Source organism: Rattus norvegicus, chromosome 16 (genome assembly GCF_036323735.1).
Source record: "Rattus norvegicus strain BN/NHsdMcwi chromosome 16, GRCr8, whole genome shotgun sequence".
Lineage (NCBI taxonomy): Eukaryota > Metazoa > Chordata > Mammalia > Rodentia > Muridae > Rattus > Rattus norvegicus.
Window position 1 is genome coordinate 76,928,709 of NC_086034.1, and position 19,906 is coordinate 76,948,614.

General features: G+C 39.3%; 1 protein-coding gene across 1 annotated transcript; it reads right to left on the reverse strand.

Annotated features, from left to right (window-relative positions):
- Nucleotides 1-5,632: 5,632 nt before the first annotated feature.
- Defb2 (defensin beta 2) lies at nucleotides 5,633-19,576 on the reverse strand. Its single transcript, NM_001037507.2, has 2 exons — nucleotides 19,483-19,576; nucleotides 5,633-5,862 (listed from the first exon to the last, which is right to left on the reverse strand). Exons 1-2 carry the CDS (start codon nucleotides 19,541-19,543, stop codon nucleotides 5,708-5,710), a joined length of 216 nt encoding a protein of 71 aa, NP_001032596.1. The 5' UTR covers nucleotides 19,544-19,576; the 3' UTR covers nucleotides 5,633-5,707.
- Nucleotides 19,577-19,906: the final 330 nt, after the last annotated feature.

A 19,906-nucleotide genomic window follows, 5' to 3' on the forward strand; every position in this document is an offset into this window, starting at 1 on the left:
CATGAGTGACAAGCAGCTTAGAGGAGGAGGAGGAGTTAGTTGTGGCTCACAGTGTGGGGGTGGGGGGGTGCTGCCTCCATATGAGAGGGAAAGCCTGAAGGCTGCATCCTGGCCCAGCGGGTCACTCGGGATGTGTAGTCAGTAGAGAACGGCTAGGTAATGGGGCAGAACTCTAAAACCTTAAGGCCTTTTTCCCGTTCCCCAGTTCCCCACTGACCTTCCTCTGTATAAAGGATCGCCAATCACCCAAAAGTGCTCTGCATGTTTTGTGGACTCTGTTCAAACACATGAACTCATTTCTCACTCAAAGCACACCAGACTCTGAGGCTTATCTCTTGATGGACATTTGAGGTTGTTTTGTTTGATTACAGAAGCAGTTGTTAATGTTAGAGAAAAAGACAATAAAAAAAGAAGAGGGATATGAAGTGGAAATCTCTGGTTTACTGAGAAACTCAGTTGTGTCATATGTCATTTTTCTGGAACCTGCCTTGTGAGAGGCCATTTGATATTTTGGTGAAAACAGACTCTAGAGATGGTGCCTGGTGTTGAGAAAGTCGATAAATGGAGCCCTACAGTGAGGAAATGTTCTTGCATTGCAACACCTCACTGCTTTTTGCTGGTCTTCACTTATTAGGAAGAGGTGCACAAAAGAACTTCTCATAGTATTCTGAGTGGTTCTGGCCACTTTCAAATCATCGGAGCCTTCTGGTTTCTGCTGGGTTGTACCTCTGATATTGATTTGTGTTTGGTGATTAGTATTGGAGTGGACTGCTGGTACCCTGACAAGAAAAAGTATTTCCTTAAAGTCCTCCTTCTAAACAGGTCCTCAATGCCCTTTTCCTACCAACCTTTCTTTTCTGCTACCTCTGGTAGGTGCTCTAATAGGGAGGTTGAAGCATTTAAGAGCCACCAGTCACATAGATTAAGAAAAATCTGAGTCTGTAGGAAACACCAGATTTTTTCCAAGTATGTGTAAAACTGCATATGTTTGTTTTTACCCAGGATGACATTCCCTCACAGGAGGGGAAAAGGACAATTTAACTCTATCTTAAATTGGCACGTGTGAATCTGCAGTTCTACACTACTGATTTAATCCCACCCCTGGAAATCTCCTTCAGAAGTTGTTAGGAAAAACTACCATAAACCTCTTAAGCTTTCCTAGGAATATCTTGCCCTCAGCCTGGGGCAGGGGGTCCCTGGAAGGACAGACAATTTGGATGTCAGCTCTGGATAAAGCACAGCTGCAGACCCTTTTCCTAGGTTTTCCTATCACCACTCACTAGAGGAGGCAAATAAGTGACCGAAAAGTGACTACCACATCTCTCGGGGACCTCTGTAAGCATGGACCTTTATACACTTTCTCTTTTATACCTGACTCATGGTTCTCAAGAAAGAAATATATTTTACTATATAGTTCATCTTAGTGTCTTGCTTTGGTGCCAAGGAAACTGAAAGCCAAAATTTAACCAGGTTGCCGGAATTACCTAGGGATTGTGATGGCTAATCTCCACTGAAGATAGAGGGAATCAACACATGCATCTTCTGGGACTCCACCTGTGTGAGAAGCACTTGTATTGATATACAAAACAGATGTTGAGCATTGTAATAACTTCTACTGACATATTTGCCATTTACTTTTCCTTTAATAATATGTAGCAAGGTATCTAAAGATGCTAGGTTTGTTACAAAACAGAGTTTAGAGAGAGAAGGAATAACAGGAACTCTTCTGCCAGTATATGATACATCCTCAGCTCAATTAAGATGAAGATTGTTGTAATATTCCAAGGACATCCAGGCTTCTCTGTAACCGTTCAGCATTCAAGTACAGCTGCTGATGTACCAAGAGCTCTAGCATGCATCGGGCATCTGCAAACAGTCATCTTGATAGAGGTGGTTTTCCACAGGCTGCATCTGTGTCAGCACTTCAGATGCCCTCAAGTGAGAGCAGCACATACATGTCAGTGTGTGTGTGTGTGTGTGTGTGTGTGTGTGTGTGTGTGTGTGTGTTAGGGTGGCATGAGTAGGCTCAGGTTTTAATGTCTACAAATTTACAAGTCATCTCCTGGCTTTCCTCAGAATGGAACAATCACAAGTACATTTGTATCTTCATTGTATCTAAAAGTATCCCCCACAGCCCATGTATTAAAGGCTGGATTGTCTGGTCACGAGGACTCCCAGTTCAACAACTGGAATCAGAAAATGTTTTACATACTGGAAAATTAAGCAAAAGGCTTATAAACTGCATTTGCAAGTGAAGGAAAAGTGAAAGTACAGTGGATATCAGGAAATAATTTTCCTTTTATGTACAGCTTCTTTTTTTGGCCACAGCTATCTTTGAGTTCACTTGACACCTCAAACTGGCCTTCTACTTGTGATCACCATACTTAGTCTCCCAAGTGCTGGGAATTTTGGCACTTTCACCTCAGATGGTGTTTAATTGAATTATACTTAAATCTTAAAATGCAGAGAAGTATAGAGTGGGAATTGCCATAAGCATAGGAACAAATTAAGCTTTAAGATCTTGCCATTAGCTTCCTTGATCAGTCTGGAGGACTTATACTAAATGAAGTAAACCAGACGTAGAAATAAAACCACCAGTTTCTGGTCTCACTGCCATGTGGAATCTCAGAAGAAATACAGCCCATACATAGAAGAAGAATACAACTGTGGTGGGGTAGAGTGGGGCAAAGGAGATGTCGGTCAGGGAATAGCAAGTATCAGATATACAGGATATGTAGTTCCTATGATGTAATTGTGATAGGAAAGTTAATTTTGGGTGCTCTTAAATTACTAACCCTCAAAGGATATCTACATCTATGGAATAGAAGATTTGTTAATTTACTGGGTTACAGCAAATCTTTCATTAAGTAAAAAAACCATTATTCTAGTGTTGAAAATGAAATCCTAAATTGAGATTAACAGTAAATGTTAGCCGATGGGAAAGAATCCATGAACTCAAAAGGAGCTCCATTGAGTTTCCCAGTCTAAATGACAGAAAGAAGGAAGCCTCACAAGACTCAGGATTGAAGAGGGAGCCCAGAGCCAGACAATGGAGGTCACAAGACCCCATGTACCTCTCCTCTTTCTGAAATTCTCTTAACTTTCTTGCGTGTATCATCACCCTATTTTCACATATCTGCTCCTACTGTGCTGCTCTTTGCCATTTGGCAGCAACATTCACTTTTCATTGATGACCTTAAGATTGATTTTATGCTATTGATAACCTCTTACCGAACATGATATTATACTGTGTGTAGTATTTTGTCTAGTGTATGTGTATAATACTGGGTACAATATATTTCATGGCTCATTTTTATTTAATTTATATGGCTATGTTCATCATGTGCATTTGGTCCTCGATATTTTCTTACTCTTGGTTGCCTGCTTATGTAACAAGCAAGCATGGTATGAGCGAATGTATCCCAAAATGTTATGTTGTGACGAAGTCTTTAGTATCAGATTATTGAAATAGTGGTTCCCAAATAAATTAGAATCATGCTCGGAATCACCTTCTAGAAGAAGAAATTTGAAGCCCACAGAGCAACCAGAGAAGGACCTTACCTCCTGGAGAAAGATTTACAACTTGCCAGATGATGTTGAGCTGATAGAATGATGGTGAGACCACGTCTTGGCCTAATCTTCTGTCTCCCACCTTCTGTCTAAAACTTTCACTCAGTATCTGGATCTGAAAGGTGCCCTGGAGTGTAGTCAGAGTTCATGGATCTATTTGATATTCTTTCCAATGTGGCCATGATGAATAAGACTTCTTTTCGTGCTTTTCATTACTAACTATATGATTTTAATTATCCTGGGCAATATAAGTGTCCTAATCTTCCTCGCTGGAGTACAAGGTCTGACTCCACACTTGTTAACATCTACATTTTTAGGAATATATAAACCAGAGCTGTGGTCTAGAGGAGGGTGTTCTTCTGCCATATTCATTGGAAAATGTTTTGGACCAACTCTGAATGCATGGGAAAATATATCTTAGATGGTATTCATGTTTCTTTTCTCTTCATTTACATCTTGATCAATCGGGTTTGGGACATGAAGAAGGTGGGAATCAAGGTTTCATTCTCCCTGATTCCAGAGCCAGGAGGCAAGGCACAACCTTTAGGGACACACTGGAGAGGATCAGTTGTACAGAAGGCCAGTGTAACAAACCAGAAAAAAGGGAGTTAGCACCTTGTTGAATTCTCTGATTTAATTACTGTGTACTACAACATAAGCATGAGTGGTATACTGGTCTATGGGTATAGCAATATGTCCATATGTGTCATTTTATTAGTATGTTAATTTAATAGAATAGGTGCAGTAGCTTTTCCCCTATGACCATTGATCTATCTAGTTTCATGTTCTTGGTCACATTATGACAACCAGTTATGACTAACATATGATGAAGGAGGTTTTGAATCCAACAAAAAGGCAGTTTGATAGGTCCCTAATTTGTGATATTATTCTATCAGTGGGTGTACTGTGCAGGAAGATCAGTGCTGTAGCTTGTAGTGTGTTCACAGCTGGGTGAGATTGATAACTGTTTTTGTTCTGTGGTAGCAGGCATAGTGCCTTCTATACAGTGAACACCAGAGAGTAGTGTGTTCTAGTTGAGAACCAGCTCAGTATCTTCATGTTCAATAGTGCAAAAATGGGATGACTTCATCCTTTGTCAATAGGAGCAATGGTGGAATTATCAACCACATGCAGGGCAGACCACATGCTCAGTAATAGTTGCCTAGCACAAAATAGACTCCTTATTCTCTGTCTCTGTCTCTGTCTCTGTCTCTCACTCCTATCAATCTCGGGTAAGAATGTATGTACACAGTTTATATTGTTATTTTTACTTTAAAATATTTTACATGTGTATACTTTATTTGTATTCAGACACACCAGAACAGGGTATTGGGTCCCTGTTACAGATGGTTGTGAGCTAATGTGGTTGCTGGGAATTGAACTCAGGACCTCTGGAAGAGCAGACAGTGCGCTTAACTGGAGAGCCATCTCTCCAGCTGCCAACCCCCCCCCCACTTTTTTGTATTTTTTAAGGGGGTGATATGTGTGGAAAATTTAGGGAGGGCATCTAGTTGGATTTGGAGAAGGTAAAGAATATAATCATAATATATTTTATGAAGAACAAAATGAAGCAAAAATAAAGTGTGTGTGTGAGTGTGTGTGTGTGTGTGTATGTGTGTGTATGTGCTGTTGCTGTTTTGCTGTTGTTGGCTGAAAAATACTGATCTAAAAACTGAGACATTATCCATAGGAAAAAAGCTTTGGTGGGACAATTTACTGTTATAAGTGAGGTTCTAATACAAATATCATCTACTGACCTCAGCCTCTAACATTGGATCTGCAAATGGAGCCTTATTTAACATTGAGAACATGGAAGAGTTACCCTCTGTTAATCTCAGGAGGCCTGAGAACCTTATTTATTGTCCAGTCTTGTGGTTCTTCTGCATTACTAACATGTGGTTTGGTAATAAATTCAAATAAGGTTGACATTGCTCAAATCATTACTCAGAACTAGGCATGATTTCGGGAGTGTCCCCTCTCCTGTTCCCAGCCTGGACATGAGACTTGCATTTTTCAATCCTTTCTAAACCAAAACACAGGTTTCAATAGGATCTGAAGTAGATAAGCTTAAAAATGTTTCCTTTATTAAAACATCAGTTACACATCTGTTACTTGACTCCCACGTGCTTCCTTCCAATCATCTTTTAAACTTGCAACAGTAGAACTTGTATGGGAAACAGGTACCCACAAACAAGGTAGAACGAGGACAAACAGCATTGAGACAGAACCCTTTCTCTCTTAGACATCGATGATAATCTGTTTGTATTCGAAGAGGTCCTAGAATTCCAGCAACTGCAAGGAGAGAGCAGATAGCCTTTAGAGTCATAGGTATAATGCCAATATTTGAGAACAGCTTGAGGATACAAGATAGGTAGATAGCATGTCTAAGTTCATGGGATAATTTTCTCTTCCAAGCCATTTTCATGGAAGTGAACCTTAGGACAGGTAATGAAATCACACACTTGGCAAGGTCGAACAGCAAAATTATGAGTGTAGCTTTTATGTTTGATGTTTAGACTCAAGCTTCTTCCCAACACACCTATTACTCTATCATATTGTTGTCCCTAAGATGCCATATACTCTATTTCTTAATGCTACAGGCATTACTGCACCACAAACTTATTCTGAAGTGCCCCATTTCTTCTCAAGTTACCAGACTTCTCACCACAATTTCCACCAAAGTCATAATCATTAATGTGATACTGACATTGTGGTTGCCTTGGGAAAATTTCATAGGTTTCAGAAATTGGTACTCATTATGCCTTCTATGGTATATCACAGAATGCATAAAATGTATCCTAGATTAGTCTTCAAAAGTATCCAGGATAGAACAAAATTACTCTGTAGTACATCTGGTAACCATCAAGTCACAACTTTACCCACATCCTTTGGTGATTATTGGGTTGTCTCAAGTCCTCTAAAAATTCCTTCTCAGAATGAAGTTACAATCCTTTAGTATCCTAGAGAGTGATAGTTTTGGGGGACAGACATTTACAGTTAATTGACATTACATGAGGTATTTATGTCAAACTGTAATCTGACTTGATTGGCAGAAAATATATATACAGCATTTTACATATTTATCACCAAACAGGAGAAGAGGCTTTGTTTGTTCAAGTTTGTTCTCTGTAAAGGTCCTGAGTCCAATATGTTAGCCATTAACTTGATGCACCCATTCACATTTAAAGAAATTGAAATTTCACTAGGCACAATTCTATTGCTCTATAGATGTTTTTCATGTAGAATCTGTATCAGACTGGGCATGTATAGAAACTCTCCGTCATCACAGAAGTTGTGTTGCAGGGAGATGGAATGGGAATTGAAGGAAATCTGCTTTCTGTACCTTATCCACAGTGGGAGAAGCTTCTTGAACCAAAGTCACCCAATAGATAACAGAGGTATGTGTGTATCATCATTGTCTGGTCTATAGCTCACATTCAATTTCTATGGCAACCTGAATCTTGCTTATAATTGTCCATGATTGTTGTGACTTGCAATAGTGCCGATAAAATATTGTTATCAGGTAGGTTCACAGTCAAACAGGTTATGCCAAAGTCCATTTCTGGGTTTTATTTCATAAAGGATCTTACCAAATTCTTAGTGTACCTCCAACTTCGTGATAGAGTGATATAAAATAATTATCTTCAAGAGGATAATATAAACACGTAGAAGTATTTAAAATCCATGGGTATCTACAGAGCCCTTTATAAATGTATGTTATATATTATGTATTATTTATGTATTTTCTGTTTTGGTTTTGTGTATGCAAAGAAGTATCTAATATAAGCATGGTAACAAATATCAGTAACTGGTGATACTAACGAAAATTAAACCAAGGGAACAATGAGAATGATCAGTGGAACAAAGAATTGGATCTTTTAAAAGATAACCATAAATAAAAGGTTAAAGACAAATTCTCATTTACAATAATAAGAAGAAAGAACAATGAGAATCCAATAAATTAAAATTAGGGTTAAAAAATGGGATCAACTAGGCTTCATCCCATGGAAGTGGGGATTATTCAATATATGGAAATCCATCGCTGTAATCCACTATATAAACAAACTCAAAGAAAAAAACCACACGATCATTTCATTAGATGCTGAGAAAGCATTTGACTCAATTCAATACCCCTTCATGATAAAGGTCTCAGAAAGATCAGGAATTCAAGGCCCATACCTAAACATATAAAGGCAATATACAGCAAAGCGTATCCAACATTAAAATAAATGGAGAGAAACTTGAAGCGATCCCACTAAAATAGGGAATAGATAAGGCTGCCACTCTCTCCCTACTTATTCAATATAGTACTCAAAGTTCTAGTCAGAGCAATCAAACATCAAATGGAGGTCAAAAGGATTCAAATTGGAAAGCAAGAAGTCAAAATAGCACTATATGCAGATGATATGATAATATATTAAGTGACCTCAAAAGTTCCACCAGAGAACTACTAAGCCTTATAAACAACTTTAGCCAAGTGTCCGGGTATAAAATTAACTCAAACAAATCCAGAGCCTTCCTCTACTTTAAGGATAACAGGCTGAGAAAGAAACTAGTGACACTACACCATTCACAATAGATACAAATTACATAAAATACCTTGGTGTGGCTCTATCCAAGCAAGTGAAAGATCTGTATGACAAGAACTTCAAGTCTCTGAAGAAACAAATTGAAGAAGACCTCAGAAGATGGAAGACCTCCCATGCTCATGGATTGGCAGGGTTAATATTGTAAAAATGGTCATTTTACCAAAAGCAATCTACAGACTCAATGCAATCCCCATCAAAATTCCAACTCAATTCTTCATAGAGTTAGAAAGAGTAATTTGCAAATTCATTTTGAATAACAAAAAATCCAGGATAGTGAAAGCTATCCTCAACAATAAAAGAACTTCTTGGGGAATCGCCATCCCTGACCTCAAGCAGTATTACAGAGCAATAGTGATAAAAACTGTATGGTATTGGTGGAGAATCAGGCAGGTAGATCAATGGAATGCAATTGAAGACCCAGAAATGAACCCACACATTTATGGTCACTTGAACTTGATAAAGGAGCTAAAACTATCCTTTGGAAAAAAGATAGCATTTTCAACTAATGGTGCTAGTTCAATTGGAGATCAGCATGTGTAAGAATGCAAATCCACACATTCTTATTGCCCTGTTCAAAACTCAAGTCCAAGTGGATCAAGGACCTCCACATAAAAGCATATACACTCAAACTAATAGAAGAAAGAGTGGGGAAGAACCTCAAACACATGGGCACTGGGGAAAATTTCCTGAAGAGAACACAAATGGCTTATGCTCTCAGATCAAGAATCAACAAATCAGACCTCATAAAACTGCAAAGCTCTGTAAGGCAAAGGACACTGTTATTAGGATAAAATGGCAACCAACAGATTGGGAAAAGATCTTTACCAATCCTACATCAGATAGAGGACTAATAAACAAAATATACAAAGAACTCAAGAAGTTAGACTCAAATTTGATTCTCAAATTTCAGAGAATCAAATAACCCTATTAAAATATTGGGTACAGAGGTAAACAAAAAATTCTCAGCCAAGGAATATCAAATGTCTGAGAAGTATCTAAAGATATGTTCAACAACCCTAGTTATCAGGGAAATGCAAATCAAAGCGACCCTGAGATTCCACCTCACAGTAGTCACAATGGCTAAGATCAAAAACTCAGGTGACAACAGATGCTGGCAAGGATGTGGATAAAGAGGAAAACTCCTCCATTGTTGGTGGGATTGCAAACTGGTATACCCACTCTGGAAATCAGTCTGTAGGTTCCTCAGAAAACTGGACAGTGCACTCCCTGAAGACCCAGCTATACACTCCTGTGCATATACCCAAATGATGCTCCAACATACAACAAAGACACATGCTCCACTATGTTCATAGCAGCCTTATTTATAATAGCCTAGAAGCTGGAAAGAACCCAGATTCCTTTCAAAAGCGGAATGGATACAGAAAATGTGGTACATCTACACAATGGAGTACTACTCAGCTACTAAAAACAAAGACTTCATGAAATTCACAGGCAAATGGATGGAACTAGAAAATATCCTGAGTGAGGTAACCCAATCACAAAGAAAACACACATAGGATACACTCACTGATAAGTGGGTAATAGTCCAAAAGCTCGAATTACCCAATATTCAGTCCACAGTCCACATGATGCTCAAGAAGAAGGATGGCTAAAGTATAGACGCTTCTGTCCTTCTTAAAAGGGGGAACAAAAATATTCATAGGTGGGGATATGGAGACAAAATTTGGAGTAGAGACTGAAGTAATGGCCGTTCAGAGCCTGCCCCACCTAGAATATAATATATATATATATATATATATCCACCAAAACTAGACAATATATATCAATCCAAGAAGTACATGTTGACAGGAGCCTGAGATAGCTCTCTCCTCAGAGTCTCAGCCAGAGCATGACAAATATAGTGGTGAATGTTAGCAGCAAATCATTGACTTAAGAACAGGGTCCCTATTGGAGGAGTTAGAGAAAGGATTGTAGAAGCTGAAGGAGCACAATAAACCCCATAAGCACAATAAAACCAACCAACCAGAGCTCCCAGGGACAAAATAAACCACTACCCAAAGATTACACATGGACAGACTAAGGGCTCCAGCATATATGGCAGAGGATTGCCTTGTTTGACACCAATGGGAGCAGAAGCCCTTGGTCCTGCCAAGTCTGGACATCCCAATGCAGAGGATTTTGTGAGGGCAGTAATGGGGGATGGTTGGGGAGAGAGAACACCCTTATAGAAGAAGAGAAAGGGGATGGGATATGGGGCTTTTTGTCAGAAAACTGGCTAATGGAATAGCATTTGAAATGTAAAGCAAAAAACCCAGTAAAAAGAAAAAGAAAAGGAACACAAATCACAAGAAGATTGTTATAGAATACTTGAAAAATTATATTGCCATGAATTATAACATTACAAGAAAGGATAAATTCCTAATCAAACTTGACTCATCAAACAGAATTAAAAGAATATAGGGAGCCTGAGACGTTTCACAATACAATAATCAGTGATAATGAACCCATAGTAGAACGTCAAGAAAGATAAACACCATACTGGAATGGATTACATTATTCTATCAGTATTAAAAAGCAACAGAAATAGTTCTCAAATTATTCCATAAAACAGTAAGGAAAAAATACTTCCAGGTTAATATTTCAAAGAAATTTTCATCAAGATATAAAACTGAATAAAAGTAATAATTAATTACTTTTTTATTTCTTTGACAAAACACCAATACCAAGGCAACTTACAGAAGGAAGGGTTTAATTTTGGCTTCTACTTCCAAATTGAGGAGAGTCGATCACCATCACGGCAGGAAATTTGGCCACAGGCAGACGTGGTGGCAGTAGCAACCAAGGGCTCACATCTCAAACCACAATGAGGAAGCAGGGAACCTGAACTTGGGATAAGGGAAGGCTTTGAAACCTGAAAGCTTGCCTCTAGAGACACACTTACCTTAGACATCTTCCCAAATGGTTGCTAACTAGGGATCAAGTACTAACATGTCCAGGAGTATGTGTGTGGGGCCACCTCATTCAAACCATCACAGGGCAGAACAAGTGAAGACATTCATAGACACTATTCTATGGTGAACATAGATTGCAATTTCCTAAATAAATTAAACAAACATGTTAAAAAGTTCACACATAATTCATTATTATGTTGGTTTCATTCTAATATGAGGCAAGAGATGTTCAAATATGTATAGAATAGCAACATAACTTAGAGAAAAATTACATGACCGTGTTAGGAGTTATAGGAAATTATTTGATCAATATAATATATATTTATGACAAAAGCCCTAAATGACTAGAAGTAGAAGGATTATATCACTATGACAAGGTTCATGTGTATAAGCTAACATCCAACATTATACTAAATGAAGAAACATTGTAAGGAATTTCTTTAAAATTAATAAAGAGAAAACTGTATTCATTCCCACCATTCTTATTCAATATAGTTCTTGGGTTCTCAGCTACAGAAATAAGGGAAGAAAAAGAAATAAAGAAGATAGAACTGATCCCCATTTGCAGATGTTATGATCCAATACTTGAAAGAATTGAGTCTATTCGAATATTCATGTATCTTACACATGTTCAGAAAAATATTAGGATATATAACCAAGAGATTTTTTACTCTGTTATAACATGTAGAAAGAAGTTGTTGATGATGAAATCAGGAATGGAAGCCCTCTAGCAGTAGCCTCAAATTATGTAGAAACTCATATATACTTAATCAAAGATGATAAAACCATGCCTGTGAGTGGGTCTACAACATTGAAGAAAGAAACTGAAAAAGACACCAAAAAATTAGGAAGACCTTCCCTGTTTGTGTGTCAGATCACTTATTAAAGTGACAAAGCATAAGCCATTGGTGTTTTGTTCAGGAAATTTTCTCCAGTGCCCATGTGTTCAAGATTCTTCCCCACTTTTTCTTCTATTATTTTGAGTGTATCTGGTTTGATGTGGAGGTCCTTGATCCACTTGGACTTATATGTGCTTTGTACAGGGTGATAAGAATGAATTGATCTGCATTCTTTTACATGCTGACCTCCAGTTGAACCAGCACCATTTGCTGAAAATGCTATCTTTTTTCCATTGGATGGTTTTGACTCCTTTGTCAAAAATCAAGTGACCATAGGTGTGTGGGTTCATTTCTGGGTCTTCAATTCTATTCCACTAGTCTATCTGCCTGTCTCTGTACCAATACCATGCAGTTTTTATCACTATTGCTCTGTAATACTGCTTGAGTTCAGGGATAGTGATTCCCCCTGAAGTCCTTTTATTGTTGAGGATAGTTTTAGCTTTCCTGGGTTTTTTGTTATTCCTGATGAATTTGCAAATTGTTCTGTCTAACTCTATGAAGAATTAGATTGGAATTTTAATGAGGATTGCATTGAATCTGTAGATTGCTTTTAGCAAGATGGCCATTTTTACAATATTAATCCTGCCAATCCATGAGCATGGGAGATCTTTCCATCTTCTGAGATCCTCTTCAATTTCTTTCTTCAGAGGCTTGCAGTTCTTATCATCCAGATCTTTCACTTGCTTGGTTAAAGTCACACTGAGGTATTTTATATTATTTGGGACTATTATGAAGGGTGTCATTTCCCTAATTTCTTTCTTGGCTTGTTTTTCTTTTGTGTATAGGAAGGCTACTGATTTATTTGAATTAATTTTATACCCAGCCACTTTGCTGAAGGTGTTTATCAGGTTTAGTACTTCTCTGGTGGAACTTTTGGGATCACTTAAATGTAGTATCATATCATCTGCAAATAGTGATATTTTGACTTCTTCCTTTCCAATCTGTATCCCTTTGTTCTCTGACTGCTCTGGCTAGAACTTTGAGAACTTATATTGAATTAGGAGGGAGAAAGTGGGCAGCCATGTCTATTCCCCGATTTTAGTGGGATTGCTTCAAATTTCTCTGCATTTAGTTTAATATTAGCAACTGGTTTGCTGTATATGGCTTTTACTATGTTTAGGTATGGGCCTTGAATTCCTATTCCTTCCAGGACTTTTATCATAAAGGGGTGTTGTATTTTGTCAAATGCTTTCTCAGCATCTAATGAAATGATCATGTGGTTTTTATCTTTCAGTTTGTTTATATAGTGGATTACATTGATGGTTTTCTGTATATTAAACCATCCCTGCATGCCTGGGATGAAGCCTACTTGATCATGATGGATGATTGTTTTGATATGCTCTTGGATGTGGTTTGCAAGAATTTTATTGAGTATCTTTGTGTCGATATTCATAAGGGAAATTGGTCTGAAGTTCTCTTTCTTTGTTGGGTCTCTTTGTGGTTTAGGTATAAGAGTAATTGTGGCTTCATAGAAGGAATTCAGTAGCGCTCCATCTGTTTCAATTTTGTGGAATAGTTTAGATAGTATTGGCTCTAAGATCAAGAATCGACAAATGGGATCTCATAAAACTACAAAGCTTCTGTAAGGCAAAGGACACTGTTGTTAGGGCAAAACAGCAACCAACAGATTGGGAAAAGATCTCTACTAATCCTACAACTGATAGAGGGCTCATATCCAAAATATACAAAGAACTCATGAAGTTAGATGGCAGGGAGACAAATAACCCTATTAAAAATGGGGTTCAGAGCTAAACAAAGAATTCACAGCTGAGGAATGCCAAATGGCTGAGAAGCAGCTAAAGAAATGTTCAACATCTTTAGTCATAAGGGAAATGCAAATCAAAACAACCCAAGATTCTACCTCACACCAGACAGAATGGCTAAGATAAAAAATGCCAGTGACAACAGATGCTGGCAAGGATGTGGAGAAAAGGGAACACTCCTCCATTGTTGGTGGGATTGCAGACTGGTACAACCATTCTGGAAATCAATCTGGAGGTTCCTCTGAAAATTGGACATTGAATTACCTGAGGACCCAGCTATACCTCTCTTGGGCATATACCCAAAAGATGCCCCAACATATAACAAAGACACGTGCTCCATTATGTTCATAGCAGCCTTATTTATAATAGCCAGAAGCTGGAAGGTACCCAGATGCCCTTCAACAGAGGAATGGATATAGAAAATGTGGTACATCTACACAATGGAATACTACTCTGCTATCAAAAACAATGACTTTATGAAATTCATAGGCAAATGGATGGAACTGGAAAATATCATTCTGAGTGAGGTAACCCAATCACAGAAAAACACACATGGTATGCACTCATTGATAAGTGGCTATTAGCCCAAATGCTTGAATTACCCTAGATGCACAGAACACATGAAACTCAAGAAGGATGACCAAAATGCAAAGGCTTTACACTTCTTTAAAAGGGGAACAAGAAAACCCTTGAGAGGGAATAGGGAGGCAAAGTTTAGAACAGAGGCTGAAGGAATGCCCATTCAGAGCCTGCCCCACATGTGGCCCATACATATATAGCCACCAAACTAGATAAGGTGGATGAAGCAAAGAAGTGCAGGCTGACAGGAACTGGATGTAGATCTCTCCTGAGAGACACAGCCAGAATACAGCAAATACATAAGCAAATGCCAGCAGCAAACCCCTGAACTGAGAACAGGACCCCCGTTGAAGGAATAAGAGAAAGGACTGAAAGATCTTGAAGGGGCTTGAGACCCCATATGAACAACAATGCCAACCAACCAGAACTTCCAGGGACTAAGCCACTACCCAAAGACTATACATGGACTGACCCTGGACTCCAACTGCATAGGTAGCAATGAATAGCCTAGTAAGGGCACCAGTGGAAGAGGAAGCCCTTGCTCCTGCCAAGACTGAACCCCCAGTGAACGTGATTGTTGGGGGGAAGGACGGTAATGGGAGGAGGATGGGGAGGGGAACACAGATATAGAAGGGGAGGGGGAGAGGTTAGGGGGATGTTGGCCTGGAAACCGGGAAAGGTAATAACAATTGAAATGTAATTACAAAATACCCAATTTAATAAAGATGGAGAAAAAAAGTGACAAAGCCACAGCACTGAAAATGTTCTACAGAGTCACGGCATCCTCACCAAAATTCTAATGTCATTCTTCACAGGAACAGAGAAAAATACAATCCTTAGGTTCATATGACAATGTAAAGGACCAAGTGAAAGCATTTCTGAGTACAAAGAATCATGTTGGAGGGATCATGTTATCCCTTCAATTTATACCACAGAGCCATATCATAGTGTACAGAGAAGCCTCGGCAGAGAAGCAATAAAAAAATCAATAGCATATAGTAGAGGGCCTTGAAATAAGGCCACACACCTACCAATGGATTCTTGTCAGATGTACTGTGGTTAATTTCTATTGTTAATACAGTTAGATTGAAAATCAGCTAGCAGGGTTGCAATGTAGAGAAAAATAAAGAATCCCCCACCATGAATTAAACACACAAGGGTCTCTGATTAGCACATGGGGATGGTTTGAATATACAATATCATAAATATAAATAGAAATTTTATAGATCTGGTTTCTGGTTCAGGTCCCCAATTTGAAAATTTTAGGAAGTTTAGGAGAAGTAGATCACAGGGGATCGATGGTATCTTTGCCCTTGCACCGTCCTCTTGACCTCTAGCCCTTCCGTGCCGTGAGGTAAAACAACTTTGCTACATGCTCACAGCACTGTGCTCTGCAGAACTGCATGGGGCACGTATGGGGTATGCAGGAGTTGGACATGGGGCACGCATGAAGTGTGTATGGGGCATGCATTGAGTATGCATGGGCGACCAGCAACTATGGGCTGAGTTGTCTGAAGCTGTCAACCATACTGAGTGTATCCTCCTTTCACACTGTTCACATATTTGGTCTCAGTGACACAAAAGTAACCAATTCAGACTCCAGTTGCTCACAAAGTAATGGCAATGATCAAAAATGGGATTTCAGGGTATTGCAAAACGTCATCAAAGCAGAGAAAACAGTAGAATTAAGAGACAGCTGCCAAATCAGAGAAGCTTATGGCCAACTACTCATTTAGCAGAGGGTTAGTATCCTGAAAAGGTGACACCAAATTCAACACCCAAAGTTAAATGTCAAAGGAGAAAATCACCCAGCAAGTAAATGGAAAAGGAAAAACAGATTCTGTTCCAACGAGAAAGAACAAAATGTCAATAAATACATGGAAAGCCATTAAGTCTCTTTATCCATTAAAATAATAAGAGATGCTGGTGAGGACATATGCAAAGAGGAACAGCATACATTTAGAGGGAATTAATGCAGTGCAGTCATATGGCAATCCGTATGGATGGTCCTTACAAAACTAACTGTAGAAAAAATGCATGATCCACAGCACTAGCCTTGAGTGAGACCTCTAGCACATAAGTTAACCCAGCAAAGAGGCACTGACCGATCACTGCTTCTTCATTCAGTACTCATGGTAGTCAAGGCACAGAACAGATATACATGACCTTAAACAGATGATTGTATTAAACAGATTCATCCACATGTGGAGTTCTCTTCTCCCACAGGGGAGAGAGAGAGAGAGAGAGAGAGAGAGAGAGAGAGAGAGAGAGAGAGAGAGACAGAGACAGAGAGAGAGACAGAGAGAGAGACAGAGAGAGAGACAGAGAGAGAGACAGAGAGAGAGAGAGACAGAGACATAGAGAGAGCACCAGAACTACACACACACACACACACACACACACACACACACAGAGAGAGAGAGAGAGAGAGAGAGAGAGAGAGAGAGAGAGAGAGGGAGACACAGAGAGAGAAGTATTTGTAAATGAAAGGATAAAAGTGTTGAGCATCAGAGTAGAAGAATAAGCAAGACATGGAGTCATGTATTGTGCATGTTCTCTCCTCTATGGAACCTAGAGGCATAAATGAGTGTGTGAAGACAAAAGGGCATTTGGAATATTGTATGAGAAAGGACAAATAAGGATGGAGTAATAAAGGAGTGAAGGTGATCAAAGTGCATGATATCTAATGCAATATTAATGAACTTAGTATTTTATTTACATTGGTTTATTTTACATTTTCATAATTATTAAAGCATGTAATGATTTACTATTTTCATATGTGGAGTTATTTTCTATATATGTTTTGTGAGCAGGGTTGCTTTCACTGTCCAGAGTATTTTTAATCTGTGATTTCTCTTGAAGTCTGCTTGACTAGGAAAACAGTTGGTGTACTCCTCAGTCATTTGACCAAATTCTAAAAGTGACAGAAGTCTCACATCACCCTTTACAATAGCCACAGATAATATAAAATATCTTGGTGTAACTCTAACTAAGCAAGTGAAAGATCTGTATGACCAAAATGTCAAGTTCCTGAAGAAAGAATGTGAATAATAGATCAGAATATGGAATGACTTCCAATGCTGATGAATCAGCAGGATGAACATATTGAAAATGACCATCTTACCAAAAGCAATCCTCAGATTGAATGCAATCTCTATCAAAACTCCAACACAATCTTTTAATTGACCCTGAAAGAGCAGCTCTCAACTTCATATGCAAAAATAATAAACCAAGGAGAGTCATAACAATTATGAGCAATAAAAGAATTTTGGGAATTGTCCCCATCTCTCACCTCAAGCTGTACTACAGAGCAATAGTGAGAAAAAATGCATGGTATTTGTATAGAAACAGACATGTTGATCAATGGAATTGAATCAAGGACCTAGAAACAAACCCACACAGCTATGGACACTTGACTTTTGATAACAAAGCCAAATCCATTTGATAGAAAAAAAAGAAAGGATTTTCAACAAATGGTGCTGGTCTAACTGGATGTCTACATGAAGAAGAATGAAAAATCTATCCATATTTATCACCCTGCACAAAACTCAAGTTCAAGTGTATCAAGGACCTTACCACTAAACCTCATAGAAGAGAAAACGGGAAATAGCTTTGAATACAATAGTACAGGAGACAATTTGGTGGATGGCATATGGAACCTCCAGAAAGAGACAGAGCCCTGGGATAGGGGAGGAACCAAAGGACCAATTGGGGTGTCCATAGCTGTGACTGACAGCATTGGGGATATGGAGCCTGGGGAGGCTGCCTCCTATGGCCAGGCAGTAAACATGAGAAAACCAACCCCAAGTTTATCCTGTCTGTAAGAAATGCATGGAGTGTGGCGGAAGCCAATAACTAGCCCAACTTGAGACCCATCCCATGGATAAGCACCAATCCCTGAAACTATTCGTGATATTCTGTTCTGCTTGCAGATAGGAGTCTATCATGGCTGTCCTGTGAGGACTCCGCCCACCAACTGACTCAGACACATGTAGACACCCACAGTCTAACTGTGGATGGAGCTTGGTGACCCTTATGAAAGAGTAGAAGGAAGGGTTGAAGGCTCTGATGGGGATAGAATGTCCTCAGAAAGACCAACAGAATCAACTAACCTGTACCCTTTCGACTCTCAGAGACTGAACCACTAACCAAAGGACATACATGGGCTAGACTTAGGCCTCCCCACAAATATGTAGCAGATATGCAGCTTGGTCTTCATGTGGTTCCCTGACAACTGACATTGAGCCTACCCCAAAAGTTGTTGCCTGCATTTGGGGTATTTTTTGTAGCTGGGCTGCTTTGTCTGGCTTCAATGGGAGAGGAAGTGCCTAGCCTCACAGACACCTGTGGTTCCAGGGTAGGGGGTTTACCCAGAGGAGCTCCACTAGCTCAGAGGAGAAGAGTTTGGGGGAAGGATTGTGGGAAGAAGTGATCTGGAGAGGGACAGTGAATGGGATGTAAAGTGAATAAGTAAGCAAATAAATATATACATTTAAAAAATTTAAAAGAATATTTTATTAAAAGACAGAAGAGGGGTTGGGGATTTAGCTCAGTGGTAGAGCGCTTGCCTAGGAAGCGCAAGGCCCTGGGTTCGGTCCCCAGCTCCGAAAAAAAAAAAGAACCAAAAAAAAAAAAAAAGACAGAAGAAAAATCTCTCGTCTACATATTCTCATGGTTAACCTTTGTGAACAGTGTATATCTAGATGTGAGAGCACAATAACAATTTATTCCAGGAATGATAAACTAGAAATAACCCAACTATGTAGAAATATAATTTGTGAGCTATGGAATCAAACCCTGCGTGTATAGATCTAGACTGTCATGTTACAGGAGAAGAGCTGTCCTACAAAGCTTAAGTGTAGAACGTTGTCTCTCGTATATGGGAGGAGGGTGCCATGGAGTAAGTGTGGGGCTGCTGAGGCTTTACAAGGGGAAGGCGAGGGAGGACCTGGAATAGCAATGGGGCTTTGGATATAACCACAAGACATTGCATGTAGGTATGGAAATTATACAACAAAAGCAGTTACATTGTATTGTCTGTATAATGTCATCATTCCAGCCACACTCTGTTCTAGAACAACTCTCCTGTGTGAACTATCATAGACCATGACACCTCTCAAACTGAGCACTGAGGAGCCTAGTTTGTCAGAGTTCCCCACCTCAGGCTTACCCGGAGTGGCATAGGAGAAAAGGAGGCAGCCTATCAGCAGCAGAGAGCAGAGAGTCCTCATGGCAGGCAGAATGAGCACTGGGACTCCTGAGAGGGTCAGTAACTCCTGCAGGACTGAGAGTCTCAAGAATGCTGAGGGTTGACTGCAGCTGGGGGTGAAGCTCATGAACTCGCCCTCCTGCTGTATGTCCTGAGGCATTTCCAGTGTTGATGATGTGTGTTCATGCTAAGCTCTGCATGGATTTTCTTTTCATTCTGGGAGCTCTATTTTATTGCTTCATGCCTGGATTGTTGGACTTTTCAGACTAGAGCCTGAATGTTCTCTGTCAATGTAGCATATGCTCGTATCTTTCTGGCCAAAATTAATCAGAAAGCCTATAAGAGGAAGAAGCCTGGCCGTCTAGTACGGTAGCTCAGCTGTAAC

Bases quoted from the DNA above. Each gene is read 5' to 3' on its own strand.
- Defb2 (NM_001037507.2), bottom strand. From the start codon at position 19,543: ATGAGGACTCTCTGCTCTCTGCTGCTGATAGGCTGCCTCCTTTTCTCC. The intron at 5,863-19,482 runs GTAAGCCTGAGG...CTCTCCTTGCAG, and splicing joins TTTCTCCTATGCCACTCCGG to TTGCTGGAATTCTAGGACCT.